Below are 18,547 nucleotides of genomic sequence, written 5' to 3' on the forward strand. Positions count from 1 at the left end.
TGCATTGTGTAGCCAGGAAAGAAGTCCTATTTTTTTTTTTTTTTTTTTTTATTTGACAGACAGTGAGAGAGACAGAGAGAAAAGGTCTTCCTTCCGTCGGTTCACCCCCCCCCCCAAAATGGCCGCCACGGCTGCAGCTACACCGATCCGAAGCCAGGAGCCAGGTGCTTCCTCCTGGTCTCCCATGGGGTGCAGGGCCCAAGCACTTGGGCCATCCTCCACTGCCCTCCCGGGCCACAGCAGAGGGCTGGACTGGAAGAGGAGCAACCAGGACTAGAACCGGGCACCCATATGGGATGCTGGCACCACACGCAGAGGATTAACCAAGTGAGCCACAGCGCTGGCCCCAACTCTATGTTTTAAGATAAAATATCTGTTAATGGAAGAAAATCACCATAACTAAATGAATCCTGAAAAGAAAATGTGAAGAATATTAGTTCTTTTGGTAACAGATCATAGATTTAAAAACCTGTAGGCCGGCGCCACGGCTCACTAGGCTAATCCTCTGCCTGCAGAGCCGGCACACCGGGTTCTAGTCCCGGTCAGGGCGCTGGATTCTGTCCCGGTTGCCCCTCTTCCAGGCCAGCTCTCTGCTGTGGCCAGGGAGTGCAGTGGAGGATGGCCCAAGTGCTTGGGCCCTGCACCCCATGGGAGACCAGGAGAAGCACCTGGCTCCTGGCTTCGGATCAGTGTGGTGTGCCGGCCACAGCGGCCATTTGGGGGGTGAACCAACGGCAAAGGAAGACCTTTCTCTCTGTCTCTCTCTCTCTCACTGTCCACTCTGCCTGTCAAAAAAGTAAATAAAAAAAAAATTAAAAAACAAACCTGTGAAAGGACGTTTCCTTTCTCAGAAGAAGCAAATGAAACCAGAGAACTTCTCCGCAGAGTAGTGACTATGCCTGTGTCGGCTCCTCCACAGCTCCCCTGGCAGTGCATTACCAGACTGATTTCTGCTCCACTGCTCTTTGGAGTTATTTTTGTTAATCTCACCAATGACATCAGCCTCCTCTCCCTCCATCCCCCCAAAAAAGAAAGCAGTAGCTTTTCCTTTTACCTCATCCTCTTCTACAGCTCTGTAGCTTGGAAATTCTGATTCGTCGTCTGTTGGCTTTCTTTTTCTGGGCTTCCATTACACTGTACTGCTTTCCTCTGTGTTCCTGACAAAAATCCAAAAATTCCCCAGGCTTAATCCTTGTGCTCATGCTACTCTTTCTCTAGATTGTCTGACTTCATCACTTCATCTATTGTGTGCTGTTAACTAGCAAATCTGGTTTTAGATGTGAACTTTGTTAGCCTTACATTTCCATGTAATCTCTAGAGATTTCTTTTGCATGTCCTCAAACTTGGTGCATCTGAAATGGAATTCATTTTATTTTCTCTAGCCTCCTCTTTCTCTTAACTTGCTTGTTTCCCCTTTTGTATCTTTTCCCTTTAGCTCATTGGAACTTGAGAATTGTTTTTTTTGTGTGTGTGTTCCTTAGTACAGTATCACAGTTGGCAGATTCTGTTGATTCTGCTTTATCTTCATTTTTATTGCCACCACAATCATTATATTTTACATCTACAAATAGTATTCTCACTGTGCTAGTCCCTCTTGTTAGACGGTATACTCATTAAAGTTAGTCCTTAGACGTAGGAGTTCAATAAATGATTGTTGAATGAAATGAGACAAAATGTGTGCATTTCCCCTTTACAACTAACGGATGAATTTTGGCGTCAAGTAGGTTAGTAGGTTAGGTTTTTTGGTTTTTTGTTTTGTTTTGTTTTGTTTTCCCCCAGAATTAAGTATGTAATTCTCACAGAAATTAAATGTAAAGTTAAAATGAAATTCGTATATACTTCCTCTAAAACTTGCCTGTCTAAAACTTGACCAGATTTGCATGTGCATCTAAGTCTTTTTACCTAAATGTGTATAATTGATGTGAATTTGAAAATCATAACCATGTTCTGTAGAATTAGTAGATATACTTTTTAGTTACGCTTCGTATTCCATTACAGGCCTTTCTAACATGCCAAATTTTAGTTGACGTATTTAGTATGCTGTATTTGTGTATCTGATAATTAAAAAAAATCAAAACAGCTTACTCTGAACTTTTCACCAGAAAACAGAGGATATTTTCTAGAGTACAGTCTGTGCCATAGGTTTTTATTCTGTCTGGTTGTTGTAATATACCTGCATTTAAAAATGAAAAAGCATTTGTTACCGGTGCAGTTCAGATTGTATCATTTATGAACACCTTTCTCATAACCAAACTTAAAAGTAAATGGCAAAATAAGATAGTAATAATTATGATAAAATGTGTGCCCCAAGCCAGGATCTCCAGATTTTTGACCAGCTGTGTGCCATTAAGAACATGTACAAAGAGAACAGGAAGCAAGTCCGCTCTGGGATGGCACGAAATCCTCATCTAGTCTTCTTGATGAATTGAGTAGAGCGCCTGAATTTGCAGGGTCCCTTGCTTGGCGGCAGGCAGGTCTGAAGTGACTGACCTTGTTGGCCCTCACCTCCAGACTCACTTCCTTTCTTGCTCTAGAGGTTACTGAATGACAGGCGGAGGAGGAGGATAGAGCAAACTTGATTGAACCTGCTTGTGATTCTTATTTGGCCACTGTCTAGCGGGAAGCCTTGTCAGGGCTGTCAGCAGTACAGGCTATCAAATCTGCCTAGAGAAAAGCCAGAGAGACTGGGATGGGCAAGAGCCTGGATCAAGGATATAGCTTGCCACGTCGGCTGCAAGGTTTCCTCAGGACAGAACCTGCACCTGCTCATGCGCAGCCTTGAAAACGTTAGTGTCTGTAGGTCTCAGCTTGGGTTTGCGTGGGAAGAGAGAAGGCAGCACAGATGTTGGTGCTCCTGGGTGCTTGGGGCTTGCCACTAACGTGTCCATCTGTTCACAGAAATCACTGCACAGTCAGATGCTAGTGAAATCCGACAGGACTGGAAACCTACATTCCTTAGTAATGAAGAGTTTACACAATTAATGTTAGAGGTATGTCCAGACTTAATTTTTCAAAGTTTTGTTTTCCTCAAGGAAAGAAATCATAGGGGTGATTGATTTTAGTATAGTGTTCACAGTATTGTTTTGGTGTTGAAATTTTTTTTTTTTTATCTTTTATTTAATGAATATAAATTTCCAAAGTACGACTCATGTGTTACAATGGCTTCCCCCCCCATACCGTCCCTCCCACCCACAACCCTCCCCCTTCCCACTCCCTCTCCCCTTCCATTCACATCAAGATTCATTTTCGATTATCTTAATATACAGAAGATCAGCTTAGTATACCTTAAGTAAGTATTTCTGGTGTTGAAAAGTTTTAATTCAGTGTAAATTTAGTAAACTTTGTCTTCAATTAAGTATTGTAAGCAAATAAAATGTGATAGAGTAATAAAGAATTTTTGTGTTTCCAGTATTATCTGAACTTCTTTCTGTAAATTTTTTTTAAAGATTTATTTGAAAGGCAGAGTTGAGGGGGGGGAGAAGAGAGAGAGAGAGAGAGAGAATCTTCCATCTGCTGGTTCACTCCCCAAAGGCCTGCAACAGCCAGGGCCGGACCAGACCGAAGCCAGGAGCCAGGAGCTTCTTCCTTGTCTCCCATGCAGGTGCAGGGGCCCAAGCACTTGGGCCATCTTCCATTGCTTTCCCAGGTGCATTGGCAGGGTGCTGGGTGTGAAGTGGAGCAGCCAGGACTCGAACAGGCACCCATATGGGATGCTGACATCCTAGGCGGCAGCTTTACCCACCACACCACAGTGCTGGCCCTTATTATCTGAATTTCTGATTAAAAAAGTAAAAGAAACATACAGCAACTGGGTTTTCCATCTGTGACTGTGCCAACAACATTCTCACAAAGAATGATAGATGTTACTCGTCCCATTATATATCATTATGAAATGTATGTGCTGTAGTCATTCATGCTGCTGTGGACAAAATAAAATAGAGTGTCTTATAAACAAATTTCTCTCTCCCGGTTCTAGAGGCTGGGAAGTCTTCAGATGAGTGTACCAGCAGATATCTGATAGTGGGCTCAGTTCATGGTTCCTGGATGGCAGTCTTTTCATTGTGTCCTCAGAGGAAAGGAGGGGAGAAGGAGTTTTAAGAAAAGGGACACTAATTCCATTTATGAGAGTTAGATTCTCATGACTAAGTTATCTCCCAGAGGCCTCACTTTGAAATACCAATAGCACTGGGGATTCGTTTTCAACATAGGAATTTGGGTGTTGTAAACATTCAGTCTATAGTAGTATCCTACTGGTGTAGTTGGCAACTTTTTATCCATAAATTAAGGGACTGGTGGTGTGGTGTGGTGTGGGAGAAACCGCCGCTTATGATGCTGGCATCCCATGTGGGCATGGGTTTGTGTCTTCTACCTCCAGTACAGTTGGTTTGAGGTTTTCCATCTCCAGTACAGTTCTCTGTAATGATGTAGGAAAGTCAGGGGAAGACGGCCCACATGTTTGGCCCCTGCCATCCACATGGGAGACATGAGGAAGCTCCTGGCTCCTGGCTTTGGCCTGGTCCCGCGCTGGCCACTGGGACCACCTGGGGAATAAAACAGCAGATAGAGGATTTCTCCATCTCCCTCTCTTTCTCACTCTGCCTTTCAAATAAATGAATAAATCTTTTAAAAAAATGAAAATCTTGATGAAAGCTTTTTAAAAGGAAATGAGCAAGTGTTCTTCTATGACAGAATTTTTCTTTTTTAAAGATTTATTTTACTTATTTGAAAGACAGAGAAAGGGAAGGAGATACATTTTCCTTCCACTGGTTTACTCTCCAGATGGCCTCAACGGCCAGGGCTGGGCCAGACCAAAGCCAGAAGCCAGGAGCTTCTTCCAGGTCTCCCACATGCCCGAGGATTTGGGCCATCTTCTGCTTTCCCAGGCACTTTAGCAGTAAGCTAAATCGGAAGTGGAGCACCTGCGACTGGAATTGGCACCCATATGGGATGCTGGCACTGCAGATGGCAGCTTAACCTCTTAAGCCACCACTGGCTCCTTCAGTTACTTTTTTAAAATATTTATTTAAAAGAGTTACAGAGAGCACGCGTTGGCCTGGTTTAGTCCTAGCTTTTGGGGACATTCAGAGAGAAAACTCATGGATGGATGATCCCTCCTTCTCTCTACCTTTGAAATAAAAATGAAAAGAAGTAAATAGAAATTTTTTTAAAGATTTATTTATTTATTTGAAAATCAGAGTTACATAGAGAGAGAAGGAGAAGCAGAGAGAGAGAGAGAGAGAGAGAGAGAGAGAAAGTCTTCATCAGCTGGTTCACGCCCCAGATGACCACACAGTCGGAGCTGCACCAATCCGAAGCTAGGAGCTAGGAATTTCTTCCAGGTCCCCCACGCGGGTGCAGGAGCCCAAGGACTTGGGCCATCTTCTACTGCTTTCCCAGGCCATAGTGGAGAGCTGGATCAGAAGTGGTGCAGCCGGGACTTGAACTGACGCTCATATGGGATGCTGGCACTGCAGGCGGTGACTTTACCCACTGCGCCACAGTGTCATTCCCCAAATAGAAATATTTCATATAGTCAGTTATAAAATCCACACAATTTTGAATCACACATACCTATCAGTTTTAATTTTCTGCTTTTTAATCCTTTCATGTTTGGATTTTACAGGTATTGGCCTATGCACATGAAATACAGAAAGTTCACTGTCCAATTTTCATGAATATTTTATTTATTTATTTTGAAAGGCAAAGATACAGAGAGAGAAGGGGAGAGAGAGAGCTCCCCATCCACTGGTTCATTCCCCAAATGCCTGCAATGGCCAGAGCTGGACCAGGCCGAAGCTAGGGGCCAGGATCTTCTTCCAGGTCTCCCACGTGGGTGCAGGCTTCCAAGCACTTGGGCCATCCACTGCTGCTTTCCTAGGTGCATTAGAAGGGGGCTGGATCAGAAGTGAAGCAGTTGGAACTCAAACCGACACCCATATGGCTGCCTGCACTGCAGGCGGAGGCTTAGCCTTCTATGCCACTGATGAAATTTTTTAAAAGCAAATAGGGTGATTTACTTTGGAGATAATAAAGACAAAGAAAATAGATAAACGAAAGTAGATGTAGGAAGAGTGTACAAGAAAGCGGTTAAGGTGAGAATATTAGCGGTTGTTAAATAATTCCCTGTCTCTTACCCTGTTTGGGTATGTTACTTTAGGTCTTCAGCATTTTATCCATATCATGTGTATATAAGGGATTTTCAAAAAGTCGTAAACATTTAACCCTCTTTAAATCAGAAAAATAGCTGAGCGCTTTTCACATCTGAACTCCTTTAACCCGCACAGCAGTCTCATGAAGCAGCAGTGGTGTCCGTGTATCACAGTAACTAGGAGTAGGAGGTAAGCTTCGGCCTCTCCTCCTTACTTCCAGGTGAGAGGGTGAAGGAGCACAGGCCTGAACTTGCCCAGAGTAGCACAGCCAGTAATGGCTCAGCAGAGGTTTTCTGCAGGCCGACTGGTCTGATCCAGTTCCCTCAGCCACTGTGCACACCACTGCTCATCAAGATTTTTATTTTCTTTGAAAGTTGTGGCACAGAATATTTAGCTTAATAGCCAATAATTGTTTTTAATATGTTAGTATACTTCCAGACAAATCATAGTTCCTAATTTTGTTAAATTTTTTTCTCTGAAAAGTGATTTGGGGGCGGATGTGGCCCAACAGGTTTAGTTGCTGTTTGGGGTGGCCATATCCCTTATTAGAGTGCCGGTTAGAATCCTGTCTGCTCCGCTTGGACCTGGCTTCCTGTCATTGCACACTCTGGGATGCCACAGCTAATGGCTCAAGTGCTTGGGCCCCTGCCACTCACATGGGAGACCTAGATGAGAGTCCTTGGCTCTGGGCTTTGGCTTGGACCAGCCCTGACTGTTTCAGACATTTGGGGAGTTGAACCAATGGACGGAGGATCATCAATCCATCTCTCTCTCTTTCTCCCCTACCCCCAACCCTTGCTATGCCTTTCAAGTAGATGAAAATAAACAAGCGCTTAAAAAGTAGTTTGACATTATTTAAAGTTATCTCTTTTGATATAACTATTAAGTTTAATTAACAATTTAAGCTAATTGTTTACTAATAAGCTAAACAGAATAATATCTTTAAATTTTTCTTTATGATGGAGTTTTTTATTAATTGCCAAGGTATATGTAATACACACATAGAGAAATATTGAAGAAAAAATGATTCAGATTCCAGATATTATAATATTATTTGTAGCCCACAACAGAGAAAGGTTAAATGTGTTAAAATTTTAAAATATAAATTAATTAGTGGCCAGCGCTGTGGTGCAGCAGGTTAAAGCCACAGCCTGCAGCACCGGCATCCCATCTTGGTGCCAATTTGAGTCCTAGCTGCTCTGCTTCTGATCCAGCTCCCTGCTAATGTGCCTGGGTAAGCAGTGGAGGATGGTCCAAGTGCTTGGACCCCTGCACTCATTTTGGAGACCCAGGCGAAGCTTCTGGCTCATGGCTTCAGCCTGACCCAGCGCTGGTCATTGTGGCCATTTGGGGAGTAAACCAGCAGCTAGAAGACCTCTCTGTCTCTCCCTTTCTCTCTCTGTAACTCTGTCTTTCAAATAAATAAATCTTTAAAAATAAATTACTTAATGACTGTCCTCATAGATTTTTAGGTTTATATTCCTGAAAAAATGTCATACTTACTTTTATTATGCTAAGAATATTTTTTGTTTTTAGTTTATACAAGCACTAGGTAAATGTACATACCAGTGCAAAAATGCCAAGATGAAGAATTTGTATGTGTTTGTATGTTGTAGCCCGAGGACATATGTTGGCTCAGTTTTGATGTTTACATGTCTAAGTAGTCTTTCCAGATGTGACTGAATGTGATAAAATCTCATTCATAATCTAAACAGTACAGATTTTGTTTCAGTGAAGTTCATTTGGCTAGCGTATAGTCTAGTTATTATATAATTCTTGGCTGGCTTGTATTGATCAGATTTGGATAGGCAGCTCACAAGAGCATTTTTAAAGGGATTTCGCGTTTCAGCTCTCCATGTTGGGAATGTGAACCCTGCTAGTAGGAGTGATCAGATTATTTAGCTCAACCTCTGCATTCTGTATGCGAGGTCTGGAGAAGTTGCAGCTTGTCCCTGATCAGATAGCTAATGGAATAATTGGAACTAAGATTTTCAAATTCACTTATTAGTAAATGTGTTGACTGTCCCGTCCTCCATGGCTACCTGTCCCTCTCCCGTTTGTTTTCTGAGGACTGTTTCTTGCCACCCTTGGAGGATTGAGAGTGGGGAAGTTAGCCTGCAAAGTCATTTCTATGTGAGGTCATCTCCTAGGATGTGGTTCTTAGCAGCTAGCATCTCTCTCCTGTAATCTGTGAGGGAAGGGTTGTGGATCCCGAGAAGATAATGCCTCGCTCCCTAGACCCTCCATTCCCATCGTCCTGGACCTATCGGTCACTAAGCAAACAGGAAGATGGGGTTTTTACTGAAGATCCTGTTGCCTTTATACCACAGAGAAAGGGATGAGCTTCAGGGCTTAGTCGGGATGAGGCTCTGTGCTCTTCTGTCTCTGTGTCTCTCTCTGACCTTCTTCTGCAAGGCCCCCCGTCAAGGCTGCTTTAATTTCCGGCATGCCCACCTGTCGTCTTAGGCGATTATATACCTCAAAAGAAGTACAGCCCTGGGTCTGTCCCGGATTAAATGGTGTATTGAGATGTTTTCAGAGCGTTCCGCTCCTTTGTCTTTGCTTTGAAAGAGGAAGGAGCAAGGTTTAGTTCTAGAAGTATGGTTAAGTTCTTAAGCGTTCTGATTCCACTTTGTTCTTTTCACAGCGGAGAGCTGCGTTCCAAGTCCTCACAAATAATGTATTAGCACAAAGGACGTCAATGTCCTTTCAGAGGGGACACAGTCTCGCCTTCATATGAGAAAAGCATATCATTTTACCCTAGTCCTTATGAAATAACATGGCATATTGTACTGAAAAGGCTTGTTTTTTTAATTATTAACATACAGTAGTTTTATTTGGGGGGTATAGTGTGATAATTTGACATGTGTACAATATGTAATGATCAAATCAGAATAATTAGCTTTTCATCTTAAACATTTATCTTTTTTGTGTATGTTGGGACATTTGAACTCCTCTCATCTAGTTCTTTATAAAAACATGTAGTAAATTATCAGCTGGACCCAATCTGCTGTAGTATTTTAGAACTTAATTCTCTTGTGGAACTGCGTTTTGGTCCTTACTGTCGACCCTCCATCTGACCCTGCTGCCTTCTCTAACCTTTAGTGGCTACTGTTCTGTTTCCTGCTTCTGGGAAATCAACGTTTTTAGCTTCCACATAAGAACTTTTTAGAGAATTAATTCATGATTTTGCTTAAATAGCAAAATGTCTACCATTTTCTTCCTACATTAACCAAGAATAGATTTCTCTGAGCAATTCTAGAAGATGGGTATCTTTTATCTTCAATAATTACTTAGAGTGTAAAGGAGGTTGCTCTACATCCCAGGTACGTAAGTGGAATACTACAAGCATTTTCTTTCTCTCTTTTTCTTTTATTCATTTGAAAGGCAGAGGTAGACAGACGGAGAGAGGGATTTATTTTCCCTCCAGTGGTTCACATCGCAAATGGCCAGGAGCCAAGAACTCCATCCAGGTCTCCCACATGGGTGGGAGGGGCCCAAGCACTTGGACATCTTCTACTTTCCCAGATGCACTGGCAAGGAGTTGGATTGGAGCAGCAAGGACTCAAACTGGTGCTTGTTTAGGATGCTGGTATCTCAGGTGGCAGCTTAACTCATTGTATCACAAACCCAGCCCCTACAAGCATTTTCTTGTTGCACACATACAAAATTATCTTCAAGTTTTCCACTGGGTCTCCCTCCCTCCTTCCTGTTTATGTACTTATTTATTTATTTGAAAGAGTTAGGAAGAGAGCGATTCCATCTGATGGTTCACTCCCCAGCTGGCTGCAGCAGCCTGGGTTTAGCTGGCCAGGTCTCCCGCATGGGTGGCAGGGGCCAGACACTTGGACCATCTTCCACTGCTTTTCACAGGCCCTTAGCAGTGAGCTGGATTGAGACTGGAGCAGCTGGGACACCAAGCAGTGTCCAGATGGGATGCGGGGGTCCCAGGCAGGACTTCACCTGCTGCACAGCAACACTGGCCTCGTGCATCTTCTTTCATTCAGCCTGAAAGGGTGCTCATTCCTCGCTCTCTCCAGTGCCTTTTCCTTCGTACTTGGTTCTCTGAAAACTCTTGTCCTGTCTTCTTCCCTTCCAAAGTCCATTAACCAGTGGCTTCTGGTAGCCTTCTCATCATCTGCTGGTTTCTAAACTGATTGTCATGTGACCTGCCTTCTGTTGATTTAACTCTTGAAAATCTCCAAAATTCAGTTCTCATTTTTTTACTTTTTACGTGGTTTGCTCGTATTTTACCCCAAACATCTATCTGCAGCCTCATTTATCTTGTCATTCTCTGTTCCGTTGACTGTTCGGACGAGTGCATTCTATCTTCTTCGTCATGTCCTTTGGCTTTTTTCACTGCCTCGTGCCTGTGTAAATAGGTAATTCTTTGAGGATTTATTTCTGACATGCTTCTCTCTTTTGCAGATCTTGTTTCTTCAACTGTCACTTCTGTACTTGGGATTCTGAAATGAGAACACTTGGTCAAACACACAGTATTGGACTGTTCATTAGTAACACTTCGTCCCCTGCTCTGACTTCTCTCCGGTGTTCTGACGTCGTGCTTCTCAGTGCTTGCCTAAGTCCCTTTTTCACTATGCCGACTGCTGCTTATTTCCCTCGGATTTCCATTAAATGCCCTAATTATTCCAAAAGCCACTGAGTTTTTCCTGACTCAGTTCTTTGTTCCCTCTAAATTCATTTTACACACTGCACCCAGACCTCTCTGGTTGGAGCACAATACCTTGCCCTAAAATCTTTTGTTAGCTTCCTGTTTTGCTTGCAATAAAGTCTTACAGACCTTCACTGGGAATCCAGGGCCTTTTCATCATCTGTCATGAGCCTGGTTTTCCAGTTTCCCACTGCTCCACTTTACTTTCTCCTCATGTCCTCTTACATGTGCTTTAGTCATATACCTCTTCAGCAGATGCAGTATAATGTCTTCTCTGTGTGCTTGAGACCTATTATTGATGGTATGTTTGGAGATGATAGCATCTTCAGATAAACCATAGTATATATATGAATATATGATTGGATCATATAATGTGCATAGTGATAAAGATAGAACATTAATTTCTTTTAAAAAGCAGCTGTCTAATAGACGGCCAGGGAGTGATTTTTCTCCTCAAGAAGTATTTACAAATGCACAAAGATAGTCGCTGAGGTATTGGAAGGGGGAAAGCTAGATAATTCCACATCAAGTCCCTTCATTTATCTTGGATTTTTATTTCTGTCCTGTGAAATACTTTTTTCTTTTCATTTAACTGACCATTATGTTTAATTTCAGGCTCTTGATGGTTTTTTTTTAGCAATCATGACAGATGGAAGCATAATATATGTGTCTGAGAGTGTAACTTCATTACTTGAGCATTTACCAGTAAGTATGAAAATCCTGTAATCTCTTATGTCTGTTTCTAAATATCCAGACGAAAGCACTAGGTAGTGGACCTTAAGAGCAGTGCTGAACAGTGAGGCTGATGGTGCGGATGGAAGCTCTCAGTAAGTTTTGTTTTGCGTGGCTGTGTTGCCTCAACTCCGTTAGGATCCTCTACTCTGTAGTAACTTTATTTCAGGTACCACCTTGTCTAACCTCTCTGCTTTTTTTATTCTAATACCAGCTTTTCAGAGTTGCTTTTTGTAATCCATCTGGTGAATATGTTCAATCACTAGGAATATCTCAAGAATAACTAAATTTAGACCGGTGCCGCGGCTCACTAGGCTAATCCTCTGCCTGCGGCGCTGGCACACCGGGTTCTAGTCCCATTTGGGGCGCCGGATTCTGTAGTGGTTGCTCCTCTTCCAGGCCAGCTCTCTGCTGTGGCCCGGAGTGCAGTGGAGGATGGCCCAAGTCCTTGGGCCCTGCACTTGCATGGGAGACCAGGAGAAGCACCTGGATCCTGGCTTCAGATCAGTGCGGTGTGCCAGCCGCGGCGACCATTGGAGGGTGAACCAACGGAAAAGGAAGACCTTTCTGTCTGTCTCTCTCTCTCACTGTCCACTCTGCCTGTCAAAAAACAAAACAAAAAAACACAAAGAAACTAAATTTATACTGTGCTACTGACTGCAACTAGGGGAACTCATAAACAACTTGTTGAAAAGCATGACTTAAAAACAATAAAAATAGTAAATTCAGAACCTTAATGCTATGTGCAGCAATTCACAATGCAATAATGACCATATTCAATTCATTTTCAGATTTTCAGTTCAACTGAAAGGGTATAAAGAATTAAGGTGTATTGTATAATTTTTATTAGGATGATGAATAATCATTTCTCTGTGTGTGTGTGTGTGTTTGTGTGTTTTGTTTATTTATTTGAGAGGCAGAGTTGGAGGACTTCCATCCAATGGTTCACCCCCCAAATGGCCACAAGAGACAGGGCTGGGCCAGGCTATAGCCAGGAGCTTCTTCCAGGCTTCCCATGTTGGTACAGGGGCCCAAGCGCTTGGGCCATCCTCCGCTGCTGTCCCAGGCACGTTAGCAGGGAGCTGGATTGGAAGCAGAGCAACCGGGACTCGACACAGCACCCAAGTGGGATTGCTGGCCTTGTAGGTGTCAGCTTAACCTGCTGTACCGCAACACCGGCCCCAGTGCCCATCTCGTGGAAATCTTTAATAATGCAAAGGGAACTGCTCTGTAGCTGTCTTTTTCAAGAGACATTGAAAAGTAGTGTTTCCTTTTCTCTGGTCTCTGCTACTCTGGACTTTACATATGAAGAGAATGGACTCCCCACTCAACAGATTCTGAATGAGCAGTTTCTTAATGAAAGCCAGGCAGTGATTACTGATTTCTTTGGTTCGCACAGAAAATGACTTTATTGCTCATACAGGGACTTTGTTTTCCAGTAAGCTAAAATTATAGGTGCTAAATCCAATCGAAAAAAATTTTTTGAGGGTTGGGGCCAGTGTTGTGGTACAGTAGGTTAAGCCACTGCCTGAGATGCTGGCATCCATATGAGTGCTGGTTCAAGTCTCAGCTGTTCAACTTCTGATCCAGCTGCATGCTAATGTGTCTGGGAAAGCAGTCGAAGGTGACTGAAATGCTTGGGCCCCTGCCACTCAAGTGGGAGACCTGGATGGAGTTCCTGGCTCCTGCCTTCCGCCTTGCCCAGCTCTGGCTGTTGTGGCCATTTGGGGAGGGAACCAGTGGGTGAGAGATTCTGTCTCTGCCTCTGTCTTTGTCTTTCTCACCACCACTCTTTGTAAGTCTTTAAAATAAACAATTGAGGGTAAATTTAGATGATACCAACATGTAGGCAAATTAACAGGGACAGGGAAAAGGACAGACTAAGTAAATTTTGGGGGCAACTTTTTTTTTTAAAGATTTATTTATGTGAAAAAGTCAGCCGGGTCTCAAACCAGCGCCCATATGGGATGCCAGTGCTTCAGGACAGGGCGTTAACCCACTGTGCCACAGCACCAGCCCCAAGACTGGTATTTTCTGTCCTCTGTTTCACTCACCAAATGGCTGCAACAGCAGGAACTGGGCTAGGCCAAAGCCAGGAGCCAGGAATTCATTCAGCCAGGTCTCCCACATGGGTGGCGGGGCCCAAGTTCTTGTCCGTCTTCCACTGCTTTCCCAGGTGCATTAGCAGGGAGCTGGATGGGAAGTGGAGCAGCTGGGACGTGAACCAGCTCTCTGATACGGGGTGGTGGCATTGCAAGCAGCAGTTTAACTTGCAACACAACACTGGCCCTATCTAGTGCATAGTAAGAAAACTCAGGGAAGGAATTGTTTTATAGGATCGAGATAGATTAAGTAATTGATACGAGTAAGCAAGTACAGTTATGGTTGTATTTGTTTTCCTTTCGGTTGTGCGTTTGTAGAAACAGTATGCTCTTTAATTTAGTCATAACCGGGGGGTCATTTGCAATATACTCACACTGTTTAAACATCTGCTTTCCTTGAAGTCCATTCAGTGTAGCTGCCCCTCCTCTCTGACCTCCTGTTAGTGGACAGTGAGCTCCACGCCTCTCATGTGTGCCTGGTGTCCTGTGTTGGACAGTTATGGCAGTTGTAAACTTCAGGGCAGGCCTTTCCTTGTGTGGCCTCGGGAACCCCAGTGAGTTCGCAGAGAGGCCCTCCAGGGTTATTTGTTGAATGTATGAAAACGAGTTGGCTGTTTTAAAACCCCTTCCTGCTGGCTCTTCGTCTTCAGTGAGGGGAGTGTGCCTGCAGTTTGAAGTGGACAGCATATGACAGCTCTAATTGCAATCAGGGGTTTAATCATTAACATTCTCTGCTCGATAAAAACGCTCTCACCTTTCCATTCCCTCTTGGATTATTTTTGTTAGAAATTCTTTATTTTAGAATCGTTTTAAAATTTATAGAAAAATCAAGAAGATGGTATAGAGTTCCCAAATGTCCCATACCGAGTTCTCTTTTTTTAAAATTAATATAATCTGGTTTTTTAAATTTAATTTGAAAGAATTAGAGGAGGCAGCGCCAGAGTATGCATCTTCGGCCTGCCCTGCCTTGCTGCTGTGGACATTTAGGGAGTGAACCAGCAAGTAGAAAATCTCTGTCTTCCTTTGCCTTTCAAAAAAATAAATTTAAACATTTTTTAAAAGGAACACAGCTGTTTGAAAACATATATCCAGAATATACTTGTCATTTTTTGGGAAGGAACTTTTGGTGCCTTTTTTTTTTTTTTTTAAGAAAGATTTACTTATTTATTTGAAAGTCAGAGTTAACACAGAGAGAGGAGAGGCACAGAGAGAAAGAGAGATCTTCCATCCGATGGTTCACTCCCCAGACAGCCACAACAGCCGGAGCTGCGCCGATCTGAAGCCAGGAGCCAGGAGTGTCCTCCAGGTCTCCCACGTGGGTGCAGGGGCCCAAGGACTTGGGCCATCTTCCACTGCCCTCTCAGGCCATACCTGGATTGGAAGAGGAGCAGCCGGGACTAGAGCCAGCGCCCATATGGGATGCCGGCGCTTCAGACCAGGGCGTTAACCTGCTGTGCCACAGCACAGGCCCCAACTTTTGGTGCCTTTTAAGCAACTATTATTTAGAGTAATCATTTGTTTAACTGTCGTCGTTGTCTTCCTAATGTCAAAGAGCTAAATCAGCAGGACGTATACCTCTTCATGGAAGTGATTGAGGTAAAAGGACCCAGAGAGCTGTTGTATTACTCAGCTTTTTGTCACTATAACTGAAGTACCTGAGAAGCTGCTTATGAAAGAATACCATTTATTTTTGCCAATACCAATTATTATTACCTCCTAGTCTTGGAGGTTCTCAGGCCAAGACTGGGCAGCCCCACTGGGGTGGTATCCGGTGAAGGTAGTGGGGTGCAGGATCCCGTGGTTAGCCAGGAAGCAGAGAAACCCGGGGCCTGGCCTCCGTGTCCCTGTGTCTTTCTACAGAACCGCCGTGATCTGAAGTGGGGGCTCCTCCCCAGCAACTTAATTCAGTTGAATCACTGCCCAGTGGGCCCACCTCAGGCAGCACAGCTGGATTAGGTCTCACTGACCCACTGACCATCAGTGGAAGACTTTGGGACTTAAATGTCTACATGAGCTGGAGAGCCAATTCATGTTCAAGCCATAGCAGCCAAACCATTTTTTTTCTTCTCTTTCAATTGAGTTTGAGAACTGAGAGGATGCTATGGCAACACCAGGCCTTGTCACCCTGGAAGGTTTTCAGGGTGGTGGTCAGCGGAAGTTGTGGTGCTTCTTGCAGAGTGGCAGGGAGGCAGAGCTTGAATCAGACTACTGTGGACACCAGCCACTCGTGTTCTCCTCTCCAGATTGTGAAATACCCTGTGAACTCACGGGTGGAGAGCAGTTAACGTGGGTCAAATTGTAGCACACTGGAATAGCACTAGAAGTAGTTGGCAAGAATGAATAATAATAGAAGGCGAATCATTTCAAACTAGTATCTTATTTTTCTATCAAGACTTTTGCATTGATATTAATGTGTGTATTTTGCTTCTTCATTGTCTATAAAAGGTCATTTTCTAGCATTCCTATTACCATAAGTTTTCAGTTCTAGAGGCAGAAGAATCCCTTTTTAAAATACAGCTATTTTTGGCGTGGCTCCCCCTTAAGCAAATATGAGATAATTCCTTTGTCCAAAATCATTTCCTGTGGTAATAATTATGATGTGCACGGCACACAGTGTTAATGTGCCATGATTTGGAGGGGAGAAGATAAAGGTTTAAGAGATAGAGCCTGGGCCAGTGCTATGGTGTAGTGGGTAAAGCTGCCGCCTGCAGTGCTGGCATCCCATGTGGGCATCTGTTTGTGTCCCGGCTGCTCCACTTCCTATCCAGCTCTCTGCTATGGCCTGGAAAAGCAGTAGAAGATGGCTGAAGTCCTTGGGTCCCCTGCACCCTGCTGGGAAAACCTGGAGGAGGCTCCTGGCTCCTGGTTTCAGATTGGTGCTGCTCTGGCCATTGCGGCCAATTGGAGAGTGAACCAGCAGATGGAAGATCTCTCTTTCTGTACCCCTCTCTCCCCCTCTTCCCCCTTCCCCCTCCTTCCCTCCCTCCCTCCCTCTCTCTCCCTCTGCCTTTGCCTCTCCTTCTCTCTGTGTGTAACTCTGACTTTCAAATAAATAAAATCTTAAAAAGAAAAAAAAGAGCCCCTTTATTCATTATAGAAAAGATCTACACATTAAAATGTGACTAATTTTATGGTAAACCGGAAATGAGTAATACACAATATATGAAAGAAGTTTTATTTTCACTCTGAATTGTGATGCTTAGGGAATACTTTTTGGAAGGAGGTCATTTGGTCTTTGAGAGATAGAAGATGCAGATTTGTGGAGAGAAAGCGTGGGCTTTGAGGGCAGAGTGTGAATGTGAGAAGAGCAGTCAGGACCCTTTCTCCTCCCTCCATCTCCAGTGGCTCTGTGTTGTTAGTGTTGTTTGTGTGTGTGTTTTTAACAAAATCTTTATAGATTCATAAAATACAAACAAAAAGAGTAAGTGCTTGGGTGGGTAGCTGGGGATGAGACCCTCAGCTCTGCTTTCACAGCTCCTTCTCTCCTCCCCAGCCCCCACCCGTCTCCCCATAGTCCTTGAGACAGCCACCCCCATATCCGTCCTCAGGGTTCCACAGACCTCCTGGAAAATGGAGAGCAACCTAGTGGGGTAGACAGAATTCAGTACGAAATGGGATGTCCCTGAAGCTTTGTTACCAGTGGACCTTAAGGATAAGAACCAATAATGCATTCATCCTTTGATTCCACAGCTGTGGCACTGTAGGCAACCCAAGGCTTGTGAGATTACTTACTGTTGATGAAAGGAACATACAAGAGTCAGCAAGTCACTGGGCTTAACATGTCAGTTGCCCTCTTGGGGGTGGGGGTGGGTAGCATAAAAGCAAGGCTTCTGACAGTGGAATGCAAGATAGATGCCAGGAAAATATGAAATAAAAAGAAAGCACCTATTGGACAACCGAAGTGATACCACATTTATTTAGCATGAGACCAGACTTTGTGTATGCGTGCCGCTGCTGGCGACGGTCGTAAAGCTATGACTTGTGGTCCAAGAATTTTCTGATTAAATTTTAGTCATGTTGTAGTTTAATGTGTTCGAAGTTCGTGGAGCTTAGCTTTGCAAGTCATGTGTCTGGCTTGGAAGGTCACAGTGATCGTGAACCTGATGACATCGCCATCAGAGCCATGAGTGCACTGTTACGCCCTAACTTCTCAGCCTTGTTTCTGTGGGATCTGATCTGTAACTTGACATTTGTTGGTTATCTTACATAAATGAAAATTAACCCTGTACCCTGTTGTTTAATAGTGATGATACACTTTTAAGATAAATATCTTAGGAATCACAGATTTATTTTGTGTTTAAAATTGTTTTTCAGTCTGATCTTGTGGATCAAAGTATATTTAATTTTATCCCAGAGGGGGAACATTCAGAGGTTTATAAAATACTCTCTACCCATCTGCTGGAAAGTGACTCGTTAACCCCTGAGTACTTAAAATGTAAGTAGTAGCTGTTAAACAGTAGTCAGATATTCTGCTTGGTAGCATAATCCTTTCGTTTTCAAGTCTGTGGAGTTCAAGATCAAAGTGGGGGTGGTAAAAAGTCTTAATTGACTTGCTTATCTGCTAGGTAAACAATCAATAAGCAAAAAAATGTTCTTTCAGGAAGAAAAAAAGATGTTTTATGCCAAAGATAATAAATGAGTTAAAACAGAAAACTGCTTTAGAAATCTAGTAGGTCATTTTGGCCATAGTGAAGGTGAGGTGGTATAGGAGTGTGATTTGTGTCTAGGGAAGGAAACAGGCAGAATTAGAAAGGCAGATCACTCAGGTAAGAAATTTGCAATAGGACTAAATTGGGAACAGAAAGGAAAACTGTATAATGTTAGCCATGGAAGGGGAGGCAAGTGTGTGAGTGTTAAGGAAGTAAACTCAGTAGGACTTGATGTCAGGCACA

The 18,547-nt window shown here is 43.4% G+C and overlaps 1 protein-coding gene across 4 annotated transcripts in view; it reads left to right on the plus strand.

Annotated features, from left to right (window-relative positions):
• Positions 1-18,547, plus strand: part of CLOCK (clock circadian regulator) — a 74,940-nt gene that overhangs the window by 20,655 nt on the left and 35,738 nt on the right. For all 4 annotated transcript variants that reach the window (XM_070048105.1, XM_070048103.1, XM_070048104.1 and 1 more), the window contains 3 exons: positions 2,899-2,990; positions 11,437-11,526; positions 17,970-18,090. In XM_070048105.1, the coding sequence (XP_069904206.1) occupies positions 2,899-2,990; positions 11,437-11,526; positions 17,970-18,090 (303 nt within the window). The remainder of the gene's footprint in view (positions 1-2,898; positions 2,991-11,436; positions 11,527-17,969; positions 18,091-18,547) is intronic.

Source organism: Oryctolagus cuniculus, chromosome 8 (assembly GCF_964237555.1).
Source record: "Oryctolagus cuniculus chromosome 8, mOryCun1.1, whole genome shotgun sequence".
NCBI classification, from domain to species: domain Eukaryota; kingdom Metazoa; phylum Chordata; class Mammalia; order Lagomorpha; family Leporidae; genus Oryctolagus; species Oryctolagus cuniculus.